Genomic DNA, 21190 nt, shown 5'->3' with positions numbered 1-21190 from the left:
TACATCAGACACAATTAACTCAAAATACAACAAAAACCTAAACCTAAGAACTAAAACTTTAAAACTCTTAAGCGAAAATATAGAGGAAAAGCTTCATGACATTGGATCTAGCAATGATTTCTTGTACATGACACAAAAGCATAGGTAACAAAAGAAAAAATAGATAAATTAAACTATATCAAAATTAAAAATTTTGTGCATCAGAGGACACTCTCAACAAAGTGAAAAGACAGCCCATAAAGGGGGAAAATATCTTGAAATCATATTCTGATAAAGTGTTAATACCATAATATATAAAGAGCTCCTCCAACTCAACAGCCAAACAAAACAACCCAATTCAAAACTAGCAGAAGACCTGAATAGACATTTCTCCAAAGAGGATATACAAATAGCCAATAAGCACTTGAAAACATGTTTAACATCATTAATCAACAGAGAAATGCAAGTCAAAATCACAGTGAGATACTCGTTAGGTCGATTATCAAAAAAACAAAAACAGAAAATAACAAGTGTTGACAAGGCTGTGGACAAACTGCAACCCTTGTGCACTACTGATGGAAATGTAAGATGATGCTGTCATAGTGAAACACACTATGGCAGTGCTAAAAAAAAAAATTAAATATAGAATTACCATATGATTTAGAAATTCCACTTCTGGGTATACACCAAAAAAAAAAAAAAAATGAAAAGAGAGACTCAGATAGTTGTACACACAAGTTCATAGAAACATTATTCACAATGGCCAAAAGATGGAAGCTATCTAAGTGTCCATCAACAGATGGATGGATAAACAGAATGTGGTATATACACATAATGGAATATTTATTCAGCTTTAAAAGGAAGGACATTCTGACACATGATACAACATGGATGATCCTTGAAGATAGTGTGCTAAGGGAAACAAATCAGTCATAAAAGGACAAATAATGTACGATCCCATTTACATGAGGTACCTAGAGCAGTTAAATTCACAGAGACCGAAAAGTAGATTGGTCGTTTCAAGAGGATAAGGGAAGAGCGGAATGAGAAGTTATTGCTTCAGTTTTGCAAGATGAAAAGTGTTCTGAAGATAATGGTGGCCATGGTTACACAACAATGTCAATGTACTTAATGCCACTGAACTCTATACTTAAAAATAGTTAAAATGATAAATTTTATGTTACATGTATTTTGCCATAATTCTTTAAGTGATTGACTAGGCATAAAGTAATAGACAAAAACTCAGTCTTCATTTCTTTACATGTCATATGGGGGATTGTTCTAAAATCTACTCTTTTACTAAAAGCATAAGAGTATGTGGTATCTCAAGTTATTATGACCCATATAATCTATTGTTCTCATTTAATGTTTGAAATAAATCTGAGATTTAGTAATTTTTACCCTGTAGTAAACTATCAAAAACAAAATCTGATTAAAATTTAAAAAGCAGGAGCCATACCTGATATAAAGCAAGAGAGTGTCCATATCTCTGGAGAGGTCCCCTTGATAGAGTTCCTACATTCCATATACTGCTTTCTAAATCGTAACTAAAAGCAAGAAAAGAAAATAACTTCATAAGCTAAGATTCATTTTTGTTTTTTTAATTTTCACATGCTTTTTATTCACTTGTGTCCAAGTACTCATTAAATTCAAAGAGTTACAACTAATAGATTCATAATTTATGTGCCATATTAGAAATTTTTAATAAAGACTCATTCAAGATGTACCTACACTAAATTAGGATTCAATCTCCTAAATGTGTAATATACATTAACTTGACTAGGATATTTATTACTGGAATTAATTGTCCAACTGCCTTTAATAATTTCAATCAATTGATTAAGCTAAACAATAGTGAACTGACTGTATTTTTTAATTTTTTCTTAAAGCCAGGTTTCCTTCTTGGAAACAGCTGAAAATTCTCTCCATTTGTTTTAGGTATTTATTTTTATTCCTTTTTTTTTTTAGTCGGCCTGATACTTATATAAATTTTTTAATGACAAATTTAAGTTGTACGTATATGTTATACATATGATATTTTGATATATGTATAGAATGTATAATGATCAAATCAGGGTAATTAGAATATCTATTACCTCAAACATTTATCTCTTCTTTGTGTTGGGAGCATAACATTTCTTCTCTTCTAGCTATTTTGAAATATATAATAAATTGTTAACTATAATTTCCCTACGTTACTATCATATACTAGAACTTATTCCTTCTATCTAATTGCTTTTTGGTACTTATTAACCAACTTCTCTGTCTCCTTCTCCCCGCTTCCCTTCTCATGCTGTGGTAACCACCATTCTACTCTCCACCTATATGAAATCAACTTTTCTAGCTCTGACATTTGAGTGAAGACACACAATATTTGTCTCTCTGTGCCTGGTTTATTTCACTTAAAATGACTTCCAGTTCCATCCATATTGCCGCAAATATGAGATTTCATTTGGAGGGGGCTAAATAATATTCCACTGTGTATATATACCACATTTTCTTTATCAATTTATCAGTTGATGGACACATGTTGATTCCATATTATGGCTATTGTAAATAGTGCTGCAATAAACATGATATATCGCTTTGATATACTGATTTACTTTCTTTTGGCTACATATCTAGCAGTGGGTTTGCTGGATCATATAGTAATTCTATTTTCAGTTTGAGGAACCTCTGCACTGTTTACCATAATGACTGTGCTACTTTACATACCCACACACTTATCTTAGCATTATATAAATTAATCAATAAGCATCTATTGCCTATGCACAAATATAGCTTGTTTACTGATTTTTTTAAGATTGTATAAAATGAATTTGGTAGTATAGAAGCTTCCATAAAAATAAGTTACTGTTGGATTATGTAACATAAAAAGAAAATTTGTGTTTTTTTCTACTGGTGTAATACATATGAAAACAGAAGTCCCAAACTATGAATCTCAAATGCTTATACTCTATGCTCAAATCTCCTCCATTTGCTAAAATATACAAAAGCAAGCATCCAGCCAAGAAATAGGGGTCTGTTTTAAGTTAAGAAGCTTGCTATCAATTGTTATCTCCCCACTTCTCTTTCTTCCTTCAATGAATTAGGAAAGGCAAGGAAGTGCCCAAGTGCCCCTTGACAAGAAAGGTAAGGGTTATCAATTTGTCTGCAGCATTGTTTATTTCCTACCTTGGAGTTGTAAAATAAATGTGTATGATACAAATGAGGAAATATAATCAGAACATAACTTCCACAGATTCACACCACTAGTCCACTCATCTACCAGTATCTGCAGCCAACATCCTGCTTTCCAAGTTATCATAAATTAGGGCTGTACAAACTACTTCTGTAAAGGGCCAGACAGCAAATATTTTAGGCTTTGTGGGCTACAATGGTCTCACATATTCTTCATTTTTTTCACAGCCCATTAAAAGTACAAAATCCAGGCCAGGCATGGTAGCTCACACCTGAAATCGCAGCATTTTGGGAAGCCAAGGTGGGAGGATCACTTGAGCACTGGAGTTAGAGACTAGCCAGGGCAATATAGGGAGACCCTGCCTCTACAAAAAAAATTTAAAAATCAGCCAGGCATGATGGCGCGTGCCTGTAATCCCAGCTACTCAGGAGGCTGAGGTGGGAGGATCACCTGAGCCCAGGAGGTCAAGGCTACAGTGAGCCATGATCACACCACTGCACTCCAACCTGGATGACAGAGCAAGACCCTGTCTCAAATAAAAGAAAAAAAGCAAAAACTAAAAATGCTAAGAAAAAATTCTTAGCTTCCAGGCCCTGAGCCCCTACTCTGCAGTTTGATGAGCCCAAGAATAGCAAGTGATTCTTCTTCCTTGAGCACAAGATCTCTTTCCTACATCACCATGTTTTGTCTTACTAGATCTTTGCCATCAGCACACAAACATGGTGTTATAAACCATTAATAATAAAAGAAAAAACTCTTGACCACAGTCTCCCTTAAGCTACTCCCCCATTTCTTTATTACCTCCAACCCCACCCCACTTTCCATTCTGTCTTAAACTAACTCCAGACATGCTTTTAACCCCACCACTCCAGTAAAACTGCTTTTGTTAAGGTCAATTTCCCCAAGCTAAATCTATGACCAGTTTTCAGTCTTCATTTTCCTTGACCTGGATAATCGTCAGCATTTGACATTATTAATTATTCCTTAATCCTCACATACTGTCTTTCCTTGCCTTTGAAGATACTGTACTCCAGGTTTTCCTATCTCACCAGTCATTCTTTTTCAGTCTCCTTTGATGGCTTCCCCTGTTCTCCACAACCTCTTAGTGATGTGGTGCCTCAGGCTCAGTTCCTGGTCCTTTTCTCTACCTAGAATGCATTCCCTTGATAATTTCATCTTAACTCAAATTCTGTTTCTACTCTTCCTCCTAATCCCCAGTATATCATCAATAAACAGCCATGGTAACACTTTTAAAGTAGGGATCAACACATGCTCAAAACCCTCCCACAACTCCCAAAAGATCTACAACATCCTACATGATCTGTATCTCTCCTCTGTTATCACTCTAATTTAATGTATCCCTCTCATATATTCCATGCAAATTGCATGGGCCTGATTGTTGTTCCTCAAACAACTCAAGGAGTTCCTATCTTAAGTCTTTGATCTGGCTCTTTTCTGTGCCTACAAATAACTGCAATCCCCTGATCTCCTTCAAGTTTTTGCTCAGTTCTCACCTTTGTTATGAAGCCTACCTTAACTATTACATTGATAATTGCAACTCCCTCTTCTTTGGCCCTCCTGCTTTACCTACCCCTACTATCTATCTATATCTATCCATTCATCCATCCCATCTATGTCTCTATATGTATATATGTTCATATCTATAAATTATTTTGGTAATTATGGGTTTTTTTTTGGTCATTGCCAGCCTTTCCTCACTAACTTTACAAAAACAGGGGCATTTGTTATATCCAATGATATATCCCAAGCATCAAGCAGGTAGTGTTTTCAAAAGTTTGCTATCCTCATGAATACATGTTAATTTTCATTAATGTTAATGTATACATATTCTGTAAAAGTCTTTCTAATTTAATAGACACTAGCACAGACCTTTTATATTTAGTGAACAATTTGTCTTAAAATGTAACATTTCCACCCCAATTAAATTCCACTATAGAAGATGATTAAATCAAGTTATGACTGATCCTATCACTTCTGAAAGCTGTTATCCTTACCTACAATTGAACTACATTCAGAATGATGAAAAGTATTCTCTAACCTGTGAAAACAGCAACACAATTATTCTACTCTGATACCTCATTTGTTTATATAAACAAATCTATATAAACACTGTAACCAAAATACCCAGATTTCAGACCAAAAAAAAGGTTGGCTTAAATAGTTTATCTGGTTCCAGTGGAAAATATACAAATTTAAAAGAATATCAAATAACATTCATCATTTAATTTTCAATATGCTACTCATCTTGCAAAGAACATAAACTTAAAATTTACAAACTTCCTTGTTGACAATTTTGCTCTTTGTCTTCACAAACTCAGCTTTGGAAAATCACAATTTAATTCAAAGTTCAACTCTACTTTCACAGACTTTTCATTTTCTTTAAACATAGTTAATTTCCTTTTAATTTTCACATTTAAATATCATTATTTCTTCAGGTTTTTATCTTAACAATTCATTTTAATCCCACTAACTCTCTTTCAATTCTTCCTTCTGTATTTTATTCTTCATATGTTAAAAAATTCTAATTTGTCACTTAAATACTTACATAAAACTCCCTCCTTCTCTCCAGAATTTATTCGATTTTCTAATTTAATTCCAGTCACATTCAATCATAGTTTTAAAGCAATCTCCTCTTAGAGAATTTCTGAAATTTTCCTAATTACAAGGGTTAATATATTCAGTGGTTAGGGTTGGCAGATAAAATACAAGATACCCAGTTAAATTTGAATTCAGACAAACAACAAACAATTTTTTTGTTGAAGCATGACCCATGCAAAATTTGTAAAAAACAAAAATATACATACAGCAAAAGGGCCTTCTTATACTAAAAATGTACTTGTTTTTTTATCTGAAATTCAAGTTTAACTGGGTATCCTGTATATTTATCTGCTAAATCTGGCAATCCTATTGGGTATACACCATTACGGTATACTGTCCAGGGCAAGTTTTGATTGTTTGTTGCCCAAGCTATTCAGTTGTTACATAATACGAACACCACCCCGGAAAGAACATTAAACATCAAATGATTCTCCCTATTACCTTTTTTATTCTATTACTAAACAGTTCATAAAAAATAATCATTAGCTGAAAAAGAAATTAGATAAAGCTACCATCTATATGATTCCCCTTATTCAATCATGCAGAGAACAATCTGTTGAGCCAACAGTAAATCAATCATCTCTCTCATAATACCAGAACTGTTCTCCCAGTGAAAGCTTGTAAAGTACATACAAAGTAAAAGTTCCGGTAAAGTAAAATTTACAGAACAAATTGAGAGGATTTTTTTATATGTGATTATACTTGATTAAAAAAAAAAGATGGCATGATTCATTTTATCCATTATAGGCAAGGCCGGCCTGTATTTGAAGTTAATATTTTCTACTCAGAATTTATTAAAAGCACTCTAGAGAGGTAATAACATTTCTATATGAAGCAAACTTCTATGTACAATGACAAATCTTTAGCTATGGACATATTGAGTTCATATATTCACAAATCAGTCTCATTAGCAAATAGATACTACCACAAAAATAACCACTTTTACACTTGGACAACAATTTTTTTAAAAAAGACATTTTGGATAAAAATCCAGCTTAAAAAATAGCGAGAATCTGAAAATAAATACTTACTTTAGGACCATTTGAAAAGAACTGTAGTTAAAAGTATATCCACCAATCACCCACATAAATTTCCCATGTAAAACTGCTTTATGTGAAGCCCGACCTACAGAAGGACTGAAGGGTTTAACATTTGGCAGAATCCAGTAAGACTCAGTAGAGGGAACATTCAAAGAACAATCAGGACCTATTAAAAAAAAATCAAACAACACACTAGATTAAACAAAGCCCTCAGATTATAGAAATACAATATATGGATTAAGAGAATTTAAGAATTCAATGTTTATCATATTAACAAATATAACATATATATAATAAATTATCTGAAATATAATGTACAAGAGTAATACAGCAAATGTAATGCTTGGAGGCAAAAAAAGTCATATACTCACAATCGAACTTGGATGTTCAAATAAATTTCACAATTTTAAAGAATTATTTAAATAATATAAAATGTCAGATTTACTTTAGCATGCTACAAGAGTATTAAAATAGAAAACAGTGTACTCAAATATCAGTTCTGTCAGGCAAGTATGTTTACCTCTTTCATCATCAAGCCTCCATCTACAGAAATGGATATGATAATCTACTACCAAGGGTTATAATAAATATTTATTTTTTTTAAATAGTGGAAGTAAAAGCATTTAAAAATTAAAGTTTAAAAATTATTAACTATTAAACAAATATAAAAACGATTAAATTTTTCTTAGCATTATTTTTAAGAACAGCCAAAGTCTGCTTCAGTAGAGTCCTCAAAAAGAAAAAAATATTATCCATCATAAAATAAAAATTATGCATGAGATAAAAATTATTAAATCAGTGCAGAATAATTTCAAATCCTATGAAATTGAAAACACAGCCTTTTTCCTATCCATATTCATGATGTTACTTATAAGTCTTGGTTTCCTCATCAGTGTTTCTCAAACATAATAGAAGGAATCCTCCTAAAAGGAATATATTTTCTTTTTTTTTTTTTTTTTGAGACGGAGTCTGGCTCTGTCGCCCAGGCTGGAGTGCAGTGGCGCGATCTCGGCTCACTGCAAGCTCCGCCTACCAGGTTCACGCCATTCTCCTGCCTCAGCCTCCTGAGTAGCTGGGACTACAGGCACCCGCCACCGCGCCCAGCTAATTTTTTGTATTTTTAGTAGAGACGGGGTTTCACCGTGGTCTCGATCTCCTGACCTTGTGATCCGCCCACCTCGGCCTCCCAAAGTGCTGGGATTACAGGCGTAAGCCACCGTGCCCGGCTTGCTAAAGGAATATATTTTCATCAAACTTTAGGGCTCACAAATTATTTTAATCGTGATGAAACTAAAAAATTCTCAAATACTAGACATAAATTCCTATGGTTAAATTTCTTTTATAAGCACAAAACCAACATACATTTATAAATTATATATAAGCAAATTTATAAAACTAATATTTACTGAATATGATAAATGATACTGTTTTGCTTAAAGTAAATAATGGGTCCCAAGTTAAAAATGATACTAATTCTCACAGCGCCCTTTTAATATAATTTTAGCATACCTATGTTATTTTGACAACATAACTCTCCCACCATTTTTCTTCAACCCACTTTTTACAAATCTTTTAAATTCATATACTATGGCATATAATCATTTACTCTTCACTTGTCACAAAAGTATTAGTACACTTCAGTTGTATTGTTTTTAGCCTACAATAATTAAAGTGATACTTAATCCCAACTTTAAATTATCAACACAACTGCTGGCATTACAATACAGTGGCACTACTCAATTATGAGATCAGACAGTGAATCTTCAATTTGCTTATATCAAAAGTTTTAGATTATCATTTAATAACAAAATTTTAAAACTCCCAAGCAGAGTCTGATTTAAGAAATATTGGCCCATAAAGTTTTCATTTCTTCATTTGTTCACTCACCCAGGTATTAGTTGATTCATCTTCAAGATTTTTTTCAATGCTTACATTGTATGGATCTGTATTTTTCAGGTACAAACTAGGAAGTATCTCAGATTATGTCTTTGATAATGATAATATTTTAAATCAGCTATAGAAAACTATTATTTCTGAGTGAGAAAAGACTGTGAACTATTCCTTAGTAATTAGAAATATTAAAGGAACTTCTTTTTTAATTTAACTACTATAACTTAGAAATCATTTAATGGTTTTATTAAAACACAGCCATGGTCATTCAGTTAAGTATTGTCTATGGCTGCTTTAGCAGAGCTGAGTGGCTGCAACAGAGCCATGTAACTTGCAAAGTAAAAAATATTTACTACCTGGCCTTTTACAGAAAAGTTTGCCAATCTATAATTTAACTGAAAAGACATGAAATCATATAGAAATTATATATAATGCATCTATTGGTATAAATTTTGTATCTATTTTCATAAAAGGAAATATAGATTTTAACATGTAAGTCACACAAAGCAAATAGAGTAACATGTTAATAGGTGAATCTGGGAAAGGGCATTCAGATAGTCTGTACTATTCTTATTCTTGTATAATAAGTTTTCTAAAACTTTAAAATTATTTCTACATAAAACATTAAAAACAGGCCACCAACCAAAGGCACAGAGTTGAAAGCAGTCAAGTAATATACGGGTATTACTTGGAAAAGAGTTTGATAGAGAACGATGGCATGAAAAAATCTTGAAAATTGGGTATATTTTTAAATCACCAATATATTTATCAAACCTGCATTAAAGCAAAATACTGCAGAGCAAGTTTCCAGTAGGCTGAATAAAGGTATCCAGGTCTTAATCACCTGAAGCTTTGGATTTTACCTTATATGGCAAAAGGAATTTTACAGATGTATTAAATTAAGGATTTTGAAATTTGGGAGAGATTATCATGGATTATCTAAATTGGCTCTAAATATAATTACAGGTGTCCTTATAAGAGAGGGAGATTTGACTGCAGAAGGAAGCAATGTGACTATCAAAGCAAGATGTTGTACTCCTGGATTTGAAGATAGAGGAAGAGGCAAGGAGACAAAGAATGCAGGGAATGTAGTTCCAGGAGCTGGAAAAAAAATCAAAGACACAGATAATCTCCTTTACCTTCCAAAGGAGGTACAACCCTGCTAAGACCTTTATTTTGGCCCAGTGAAACTGATTTCCGATTTGTGACCTCCAGAATGGTAAGGGATTAACAAATGTATTTTGTTTTAAGATACCAAATTTGTGATAATTTGTTACAGCATCTGTAAAATACTAACACTAATAATTAAATTTATTTAATTTAACAAAATATTGCTATTTAATACAGAAAATAAGCTTCTAATGATTTCAATTCTGTACTCTAAAATACTTAATTTTCCACACAAAAAAAGAAAATAATCAAAATTCTTCCTATCTTTGTTACTAGTAAATTTTATGTAACTTGTGGAAACTACTAGAAGAAATGGTCTGTAGCCCAATCTACATGTTGTCGTTATTTTACTCTAAATTAATCCGTTTATAAATAGAATGACAAGATTTATAAATATAACTCAAACATTTTTAAAAATTAAATGTCTTAATTTGAAGCTTTCTGTATTCTATAACCAAAATGACTTAAAATGTAAATTAATAAACTGAATATTAATTTAAAACACAAACAACTACACTTAGTGTTAAATATCTAACACTAATATCTACACTAAGGCCATCTAAGCAAGACTCCTCTTCTTTTAATTTTATTTCTGCTACTGAACAATTATACACATTTATGGTCTACATGTGATATTTTGATACACGTTATAACAATGTGTAATGACCAAAACAAGGTAATTAGGATATCTATTGCCACAAACACACTTGTGCTGTAAACATTCCAAATATTCTAGCTATGAAATATATAATAAATTATTAACTATAGTCACCCTACTGTGTTATTGAACACTAGAACGTATTCCCTCTGTCTGACTATATTTTTGTACCCATTAACCAACCTCTTGTCATCCCTCTCTCCCCGAAACCTTTCCCAGCCTCTGGTAACCATCATTCTACTCTATCTCCGTGACATCAACTTTTTTAGCTCCCACATATGAATGAGAACATGCCATGTGTGCAAGACTCTTTTTTTATAAAAATATATCCATGAAAAATCTTCTACCACTTCATACTTTAGTATCTCATGCAACATCTCCCCATAACTCTCTTTGCATTACTTTTCTCAATCAATATGGCAACTTCTCAAGGTAGTATATCTCAGCTGTTTTTTAAAGGGTGTAATAAATTCACCTTATAGTCCCTTTTCATAAAGAATATTCTCCACAGGTTATGTATAGTTTTAAAAAACCAAAGAGGATAAATGAATTTCTAACACTATAACTTTAAGCGTTAGTGTCGGGCTGCTGAGAGATTTTTGAAGGGAAAAAGCTACTACATAATCAGAGTAGAAATGTACTCTGATATATCGCAAATGTATATGTCCAGCCCCACGATCTCTCATGAATTCAAACTACTACTTGCCATTTCCACTTGGATATCCATAGAGGGTCATCTCAAACTTTACATATGTAAAACTAAAACCTTGATCAGGAAGTTTCCTTCCAAACCGATTCCTTCACCAGTGTTTGCCATTTGAATAAACGGCACTTCCATTCATCCAGCTGCTCAGGGCAAAAACTTTGGTGCCGTTCTTAAGTTGCCTCTTTCTCCAACACCCCATACAAGCAACCCACAAACAGACTGAATATTAAGTAGGTATGCAGGGATTACAGTCTTTCCACATGTTAAAGTATAAATGTTTCAATGATTGTTGGTAAGTAGATGTACCTCAGCAACCCAAGTATCAGCCTTGCTGTCCTAGTTCCCCTGACTCCTCACTTGAGATAATTCAGACCTCCCTACAATAGATAACTAGAGGGGTAATGTTGGCACAACATGGCTCATCAAGATCTTACTCTAGTCCAATGGCCACAATCCATTTTGATTGATGTCTGGTCTGTACCTTACTAATTATAAGCATTTTTAAATTCTAGCACCCCACCATACCCCAACCACTGATCCCTTTCTCTACAACTACCATTTCAGTCCAAGCCACCATCCACTCTCACCTGGACTACTGCAATAGTCTACAAACTGGTCTTCTTATTTCCATTCTTATCCCTTTCCTATAACATTCAACTATCCAGAATACAACCAGAATGATTAAAAACATAATTCTACTCCTATCATTCCCCTACTAATAATCCTTCAGTGACTTCCCATCATATTAAAATACAATGAAAAGTACTTAACATAGTCAATAATTACTACATGATTAGCCTCAGTATACACTTACGGAATCAATCAATCAATGGATGGATGAATGAAAAGCACCTTAAGCTGTAAAGGAGTAACAGCATGAGCTATGCAGTCAAATCTAGCTTTCCTACTTACTAGCTGTGAAACCTTGGACAAAGTTACTTAATTTCTCTAAGCTTCAGTTTAATTGTGGAACTTCCACCTAGAATATACAATTTTTCTAAAGATAAAATGAGATTCTATGTAAAATGCTTAATATGTAATACTATAACAAATGCTTCATAATAGTAACTTTATCGTTATTATTAAGACAACCTTCTCATTTTATATACAAAGAAATTAAGTATAATTAAGTCCCATACATAAATACTAACCTTGATTGTAAACAAATTAAACCTTCCACTTAAAAGACACAGACTGGCTGAATGGATTTTTAAAAAAGAAAAACAAAGAAAAACATGATCCAACTGCAGGAAACTTGTATCACCTGTAACAAGGTATAGAGGCTGAAAATAAAGGGATACAAAAAAAATCCATTGAAACAGAAACTAGAAACTAGCAAGAGTAACTCTACTTAAATAAAACAGGTGTTAAGTCAAAAACGACAGAGAGAGACAAAAAAGGTCATTTTATAATGATAGAGGGATCAATTCAGCAAAAGGATATAACAATTCTAAACAAATACATAGCCATCACTGGAGCACATACACATATAATGTAAATATTATTAAATTTAAAGGGAGAAATTAATAATTTTAAAGGTAGAAATTTAAAGGGAGAAATTGGCCCTGGGCCAATCTTTGGGTCTCGGAGTGACAGTGGCAGTCTAAGAGTGCCTGTCTTGGGCTCCCTGGCACCGTTTCTTGGCACCAGTGTTATCTGATCCAATAAAATAACAGTTGGGGGCTTCAACACTCTACTCTCAGCATTAGACAGATCATCTAGACAGAAAAAGAAATATTGGATTTAAACTGCACATTAGACCAATGGACCTAGCAGACATTTATAGAACATTTCAATCAACAGCTACAAAATACACATTCTTCTTAACAGCCATAAAATGTTCTCCAGGATAGACTATAGGTTAGGACACAAAAGAAAACTCAAAAAAATTTTAAAAGTCAAAATCATGCCTTGTGAAACCACAATGAAATAAAACTAGAAATCAATGAAAAGAAGAACTTTGGAAACTGTATAAATATATGCAAATTTAAAAACATGTTCCTAAATGATCAAAGGATTAAAGAATAAAGAGAAAATTAAAAAAAATTTTGAAACGAATGAAAATCAAAAACTAAAAGCTATGGGATACAGCAAAAGCAATGCTAAAAAGGAAGTTTACAGCAGTAAGTACCCATGTCAAAAAAGCAGAAAGGTTTAAAATGAACTAATGGTGCACCTCAAAGAACTAGAAAAGTAAGAAGAAACCAAACCCAAAATTACTAGAAGATAAATAATAAAGATCAAAGCAGAACTAAATGAAATAGAGGCAGAAAAAAAAATATAAAGGATCAACATGAAAAGACAGGTTTTTAAAAAATAAACAAAACCAATAAACCACTTGCTAGATTAAGCAATAACAACCAAAAAAATTAAGAAAACCGAAATCAACAAAATCACAAATGAAAAAGGACACATTACAACTGATACCAGAGAAATTCAAAAGATTATCAAAGACTATTATAAATAACTACACACTAACAAACCGGAAAACATAGAGAAAATCCACAAATTCCTAGACACACACATCCTACCAAGATTGAATCAAGAAGAAATATTTAGAAAACTGAAACAGACCAATAACAACTGAAGAGATTCAAAGTAGTAATAAAAAGTCTCCCAACAAAGGAAAGTCCAGGACAGGACGGCTTCACTGCCAAAGTCTACCAAACTTTCAAAGAAGAATTAATGCCAATTCTCTTCAAGTTAGTCCAAAAAAAAACATGGAAAAGGAGACAATTCTCCCTAATTCATTTTACATGGCCAGGATTAACCTAACACCAAACCCAAATAAGAAAGCAACAAAAAAAGGAAAACTACAGGCCAACATCCCTGATGAACACAGATGCAAAGATACTCAAAAAATACCAAATCCAGCAGCATATTAAAAAAATAATAAACCCTGATCAAGTAAGATTTATCCCAGGGATGCAATGATGGCTCAATATATGCAAATCAATAAAAGTGATATATCATATCAGCAAGATGAAGAACAAAAACCGTATTATCATCTCAAGAGATGCAGAAAAAGCATTTGATAAAGTTCAACATCCCTTCACAAAAAAATGTCTCAACAAACTAAGCATGAAAGGGACATACCAAGATATAAAAAAGGCCATATATGACAAACCCACAGTTAATATCATACTGTTACAGGAGTTAAAAAGAAAGTATTTATAGGCAGTTAGTAAAGATAAAAGAGTTCTCAGTGGAATTTCCTTGTAATAAAAAGCCCCAAAATCACTTCCTTTCTAACAAAAAGCAGCCTGAAAAATCAAGCTGCAAGCACAGATAAGCAAGCTGGAATGCTGGAAGCTGTGCCAACAGAAAAGGGATACCTGGAAGCCGGGTATATTCAACATGGAGATTTTCTCTTCCCTTTTGTCGCCATGCGTGCAGGCGTCTACACTAGCCAGGTAGATACCCCAACTGCATAATAAAGATTAGGGTGGGATGGCCAGCCTCTTAGTGCACTATGTAAATGGCACACCTGGTCCAACCAATCCTCTGGGCCCTATGTAAATCAGACACCGCCTCCGAAAGCCCCTCTATAAAACCAACCATAGCCAGGCACAGTGGCTTACGCCTGTAATCCCAGCACTTTGGGAGGCCAAGGCAGGTGGTTCACCTGAGGTCATGAGGTCGAGACCAGCCTGGCCAACATGGCGAAACCTCGTCTCTACTAAAAATACAAAAATTAGCTGGGTGTGGTGGCGCCCACCTGTAGTCCCAGCTACTCAGGAGGCTGAGGCAGGAGAATCACTTGAACCTGGGAGGCGGAGATCGCAGTGAGCCAAGATCACGTTACTGCACTCCAGTCTAGGTGACAAAGTCAGACTGCAAAAAAAAAAAAAAAAATACTGCATCTGGCCTCAAAGCGGAAGATCCATTCGGAACCCCACTCTCTCTGCTCAGGAGAAGTAAAACTTTTCTCTTCTTTACTTTGCCTATTAAACTTTCTACTCTTAAACCCACTCATTGTGTGTCCACGTCTTTGATTTCCTTAGCGCAAGACAACAAACCTCGGCTATTTCCCCAGATCGCTTCAATACCAAATGGGGAAAAACTGAAAGCTTTTTCTCTAAGAACTGGAGGAAGACAAGGACGTCCACTTTCCCCCCTAATCAATATCCTACTTCAAGTCCTAGCCAGATAAATTAGGCGAGAGAAAGAAAGAAAAGGCATCCAAACTGGAAAAGACGAAGTCAATTGCCACTCCTTGCTGATGATATAATTTTATATCTAGAAAACCTATAGACTTCACCAAAAAACTCTTAGATCTAATAAATGAATTCAGTAAAGTTGCAGGTTACAAAACCAACGTACAAAAATCTGTAGCATTTCTATACACAAATAATGAACTAGCTGAGAAAGAAATCAAGAAGGCAATACAATAGCTACAAAAAAATAAAATACCATGAAATATATTTAACTAAGCATGTGGACAATCTCTACAGGAAAACTACAAAACACAGAAGAAAGAAATTGAAGAGGACACAAACAAATGGAAAGACATCCCATGTACATGGATTGGGAGAATTAATATTGTTAAAATGACCATACTACCCAAAGCAATCTACAGAGTCAATGCAAACTACCATAGTCATTTTTCACATAATTAGAAAAAACAATTCTAAAATTCACATGGAATCAAAAAGGAGGACAATAGCCAAAGAAATCCTGAGCAAGAAGAATAAGGCTGAAGGTATCATACCACCAGACTTCAAAATATATTATAAGGCTATAGTAACCAAAACAGCATGGTACTGGTACAAAAACAGACACATAGATCAATGAAACATAATAGTGAAAGAATAAATCTATAAATTTATACTCACTGATTTCAAAGACACCAAGAACATACATTAGAGAAAGCACAGTCTCTTCAATAAATTTTGCTGGGAATACTGGATACTCACATGCAGAAGAATGAGACTACACCCCTTATCTCTCACCATATACAAAAATAAACTCAAAATGGATTAAAGACTTAGAACTATCAAACTACTAGAAGAACACATAGGCAAAACGCTTCGAGACATTGATCTAGGCAAAGATATTTTGGCTAAGACCTCAAAAGCACAGTCAACAAAAACAAAAATAGACAAATGAGACTACATTCAACCAAAAAGCTTCTGCACAGCAAAGGAAACAATCCACAAAGTGAACAGACAACCTGCAGGATGGGAGAAAATATTTGAAAACTATGTTACTGACAGGGACCTAAAATCCAGAATATACAAGGAACTCAAACAACTGAACAGTAAACAAATAATCCTATTTAAAAGTGGGCAAAGGTCATGAAGTCATTTCTCAAAAAAAGACTTACAAATGGCCAACAGGTACATGAAAAATAGTTTAACATCACCAATCATCAGGGAATTTGCCAATCAAAACCACAATGAGATATTATCTTAGTTAAAATGGTTATTATTAAAAAGACTAAAAATAACAGATGCTGGCAAGGATTCAGAGAAAAGGGAATTCTTAATACAGTGTTGGTAGGGATTTAAATTAGTACAACCACTATGGTAAACAGTATGGAAACGTCTCAAAAAACTTAAAATAGAACTATCATATGATCCAGCAATCCCACTACTGGGTATTTACCCAAAGGAGACGAAATCACTACAACAGAGAGATACCTGCACTTGCATATTTGTTGCAGCACTATTCACAATAGCAAAGATATGGAATCAACCTAAGTGTCCCTCAACAGACAAAAGGATAATGAAAATATAGTATATATACATAATGGAATGCTACTCAGACACACAAAAAAAGAGAATGAAATCCTGTCATTTGTAGTAACATGGATAGAACGGGAGGTCATTAAGTGAAATAAGCCAGCCACAAAAAGACAAGTATCATAAATTCTCACTCACATGTGGGAGCTGAAAGAGTTGATCTCATAGAGGTATAGAACAGAATGATGGATACCAGAGGCTGGACAGGGTGTGTGTGTGTGGGTAGGTGGGGAGGACAGACATTGGCTAATGGATATAAACATATAGTTAGAAGATACAAATTATAATATTCAATGGCAGTGTAAGGTAACTATAGTTGGCAACAATGTATTGTGTATTTCTAAGTAGTTAGAAAAGAGCATTTGAAATACTCCCAACACAGAAATGATAAATACTCAAAGTGAAGAATACTCCAAATACCCTGACGTCATCATTACATATTCTATGCGGATAACAAATACTCACATATACCCCATAAATATGTAAAGTATTATGTATCGATAAAAAATAAGTAAAAGGCAAAGTAAGCAAAAACTAATCTTACTCCAGGATTTTAGACTTTTTGGCGCAGTTTTGGCTCATACCCTTAATTTATATTTAATCTATACTATCATGAAAAAGCATTTATTTTACTGTTAAAGTGGTACATGTTGAAAGAGCCAACTATATTTTCTTTTTGCAGTTTTCAACTGAACACATTAAATAAATTGCTAACTTTGAACTATATCAAATGCAGGTTGTTGATATGATTTTGGGTATTTTAAATAAGTCTAATAACCAGAAAAAAAAAAAACAACCATACTCTAACAGTATCTCTAAGGTGGTACTTCAGTTAGTTTTCTTACATGCGAGTCACAGAAATTAATTAGGCTAGCTTAAGGGAAAATGGGACTGTATTGAAAAAATATGTAGAAATTCAGAGAGTTTTTCAAAGAGGAAAATCACGCTTAGAATAGACAGGTACCTGGATTTTTTCATCCCAGCAAGACTATGCTACGTTAGCAAAAGGCAATTTCCCAAAAGAAACTGGATTATTAATAAGAAGGGGAAGATATGCTGGAAAGAAAGACTTTAAGAGCAAGACGGGCCAGGCGCGGTGGCTCAAGCCTGTAATCCCGTCTCAAAAAAAAAAAAAAAAAAAAAAAAAAAGAGCAAGACGGGTAAATGTAGCTTATTGTAATCATTCAAGAAATAGTCTTATGATTTAGTGTGTACTGAAACTGAAGTTCTCCAATAAAAATCAAAACCAGATTTCAATGCAAGAGTTCTCTCTTCTAACATCATTTAAAAATTTTGATTTTGTTACAGTATCCAAAGTATTCTACACATGTTCTAGACCCATAAAATCAATCTCCAAAGGCCAGGTATTAACTTTTGTCTATTTTAAATATCCACAACTATTCTGACAATCTGTTAATTTTATAAGACAATGAATTGTATGAGTGGTAATCATTATACTAGATCTGTTCCAAGAATACTTGGTTCTTAGAGTTTAGGTCAATGATGCTATTGTAGCACAGAAACAAATTGCCCTCTTGTTTAAAGATCAGTGGTTTCCAATTTACTCTTTTTGGGCTGTGGAAGAATTAAAACAAAGTTTTACAAGGAATCTCAATATTTAAAATATTGCAAAGTGATGAGGCAGGAAAGAGTCACTTATCTTCCATCCTATCCCCACCCATCTCCTTATATAACCCTTGCAGCACACATTTTGAAAACTCCTGGTATTATCAAAATATGTCTGCTTAGAAAAGACTAACTTCAAAAATTTTGAAGACCAATTTTTTTGAATAATCATAACTGTCAAAATTATATTTCAAAAACATCTAAAATAATAAATTATAAAATAATGAAAGCATGTATGCCAAAATTTCTTCTAGGTACAAAAGTTAAACTGCCCATTTTATTAGACTGGTGAATGTATAATGCTCACAGAATATCTAAACGGTTGCCTAATGTATAAATATTATTTACAAATTCAAATCTTTATTAATAAAATGTACTGAACCCCACTGCAGAGAGAAGATTTTACTAAATTGAACTATTACAAAATGTCTACTTACTAAAAAGGAAACTGCTACTGTAATATCAGCCAGTCAAGCGTATACAGCAAGACACTATTTCAATTCACTTTGATCCAGTTAGCATCCCAAGACTCAGACAAGCGCAAATAATCTCTTTGTATAAATAATGAAATTTATAACCAGATAGTTAATTGACTTTCCCAAGATAACTTTAATTGTGAATAGAGAAGAGTTCCTCCATAAATTGAAATAACATTAAGAAACATTCATTCTAAGAATTTTCATGACCCGGGCACGGTGGCTCACATCTGTTATCCCAACACTTTGGGCGGCTGAGGCGGGCGGACCACGAGGTCAGGAGATTGAGACCAGCCTGGTCAATGTAGTGAAACCTCGTGTCTACTGAAAATACAAAAAATTAGCTGGGCATGGTGGCGGGCGCCTGTAATCCCAGCTACTTGGGAGGCTGAGGCAGGAGAATCGCTTGAACCTGGGAGGTGGAAGTTGCAGTGAGCAGAGACAGCGCCACTGCACTCCAGCCCAGGCAGCATTGCAAGACTCTGTCTCAAAGAAAAAAAAAAAAAAAAAGATTTCTCATGTTATGGACTGAATGCTTGTGTCCCTTCAAAATTTACATGTTGAAACCCTGACTCCCAATGTGATAGTATTAGTAGGTGGGGCTGTGGACAGGTAATTAGATTTAGATAAGGGTAGGATTATCAGGATAGGATCCTCATGGTGAGATCATTGCCTTAAGAAGAGAGACCAGAGAGCCTGCTCGCTCCAGCTCTCACATGTTCGCACTCTCGCGTGCGCTCTCTCTCTCCCTGGCTCTCTCTTGCTCTTGCTCTCTCCTCCTCCCCTTCTCTCTGCCATATAAGGATAGAACAAAAAGGCAGTCATCTTGTTCTATCTTTATGTGGCAGAGAGAGAGGGCCAGGAAGATGGCCCTCACCATGATGGCACCCTGGTATTGGACTTCCGGTCTCCAGAACTGTGAGAAATAAATGCCAATTGTTTAAGTGACCTAATCTGTGGTATTTTGTTATAACAGCCTGAGCTAAGACATTATGCTTTGAAGAAAATTGATAAACCATGTTAAGAATATGGACAGGGCAATACACAGCATTTAAAAAGCAACTGCAAGAAAGATTTAAGACCTTGGTTCTGATCAGCTGAAAACGACAAACGTAGAATTAGCTATATTGAGAGGAGGATTTGCTCATTTTACATTGTCCTACACAGTCAGAGGCAACAAAATCTTATAAAGTCAGAGGCAACAAAATAAGTGGCTATAAATAGTTCAACCTAAGGCAAACTTATCTAAGAAAGGAATTTATATGCCTAGCACAGAATACTCTGAATTTTGTTGTGACCCATAGTTCAGTCATTGGTTCTATTCTCTCTCTCTATGCCAACTTCCCTGGTAATCTCATCCAATTTCCTCAATGGTTTCCAACTTAATATTTAAGCCAACTAACCTCCAAATTTATATCTACAGTACAGATCTCTCTCCATCAATTTCCAGATCCATATATCCAACTGACTCCTCACTGTCTCCTTTCTGATATCTCAAAGACATCTCTAACTTGGCATACCATAACCAAATATTCTTCCTAAAATCTTCCTCATATTAGTTGATGACAACTCTGTCTTTCCATCTGCTCAAACCAAAAAACCTTAGTCATCTTTGACTCCTCTTTCCCTCACCCCCCACATCTAGACCATCAGCAAATCCTATTAATCCTGCATTTAAAATCACATTCAGTATTCAAGCAATTGTCACCACCTCCACAGCTATCAACTTGTCCAAGCTACCATCATCATCATCTCTCACCTAGATTATAGTAGTAGCCTCTGAACTGGTACACTGCTACTACAGTCTATTCTCTGGTAGAAACTAATAGGAGCTTTATAAAACTAAGCCATATAATATTAATCTTCTGCTCAAAATCCTTCAATGGCTCCCTCATTTCACTTAGGGTAAGAGTCAAAATCCTTACAATGGTCTACAAAGCTAAGAATATTTAGCTGATATAGCTCCATCCTTCACTGATCTCCATCCCCTCCAGCAACCCCTTAATTCCACATCCCCAACCATCTCCCTTGTTGTGTAACTTCTCTGAGTTCATATCTGACTAATCTCCCCATCAGTAATTCAATTCTAGCCACAATGGCC

General features: G+C 34.2%; 1 protein-coding gene across 4 annotated transcripts in view; it reads right to left on the bottom strand.

Moving 5' to 3' along the window:
• ATRNL1 (attractin like 1) overlaps positions 1–21190 on the bottom strand; it is an 827091-nt gene that overhangs the window by 763643 nt on the left and 42258 nt on the right. For all 4 annotated transcript variants that reach the window (XM_050804667.1, XM_050804668.1, XM_050804669.1 and 1 more), the window contains exons 6-7: positions 6811–6985; positions 1439–1526 (exon numbers count right to left, since the gene is read on the bottom strand). In XM_050804667.1, coding sequence (XP_050660624.1) covers positions 1439–1526; positions 6811–6985 — 263 coding nt within the window. The remainder of the gene's footprint in view (positions 1–1438; positions 1527–6810; positions 6986–21190) is intronic.

Source organism: Macaca thibetana, chromosome 9 (genome assembly GCF_024542745.1).
Source record: "Macaca thibetana thibetana isolate TM-01 chromosome 9, ASM2454274v1, whole genome shotgun sequence".
Lineage (NCBI taxonomy): Eukaryota > Metazoa > Chordata > Mammalia > Primates > Cercopithecidae > Macaca > Macaca thibetana.
This window is presented reverse-complemented; position numbering and strand designations above follow the sequence as displayed.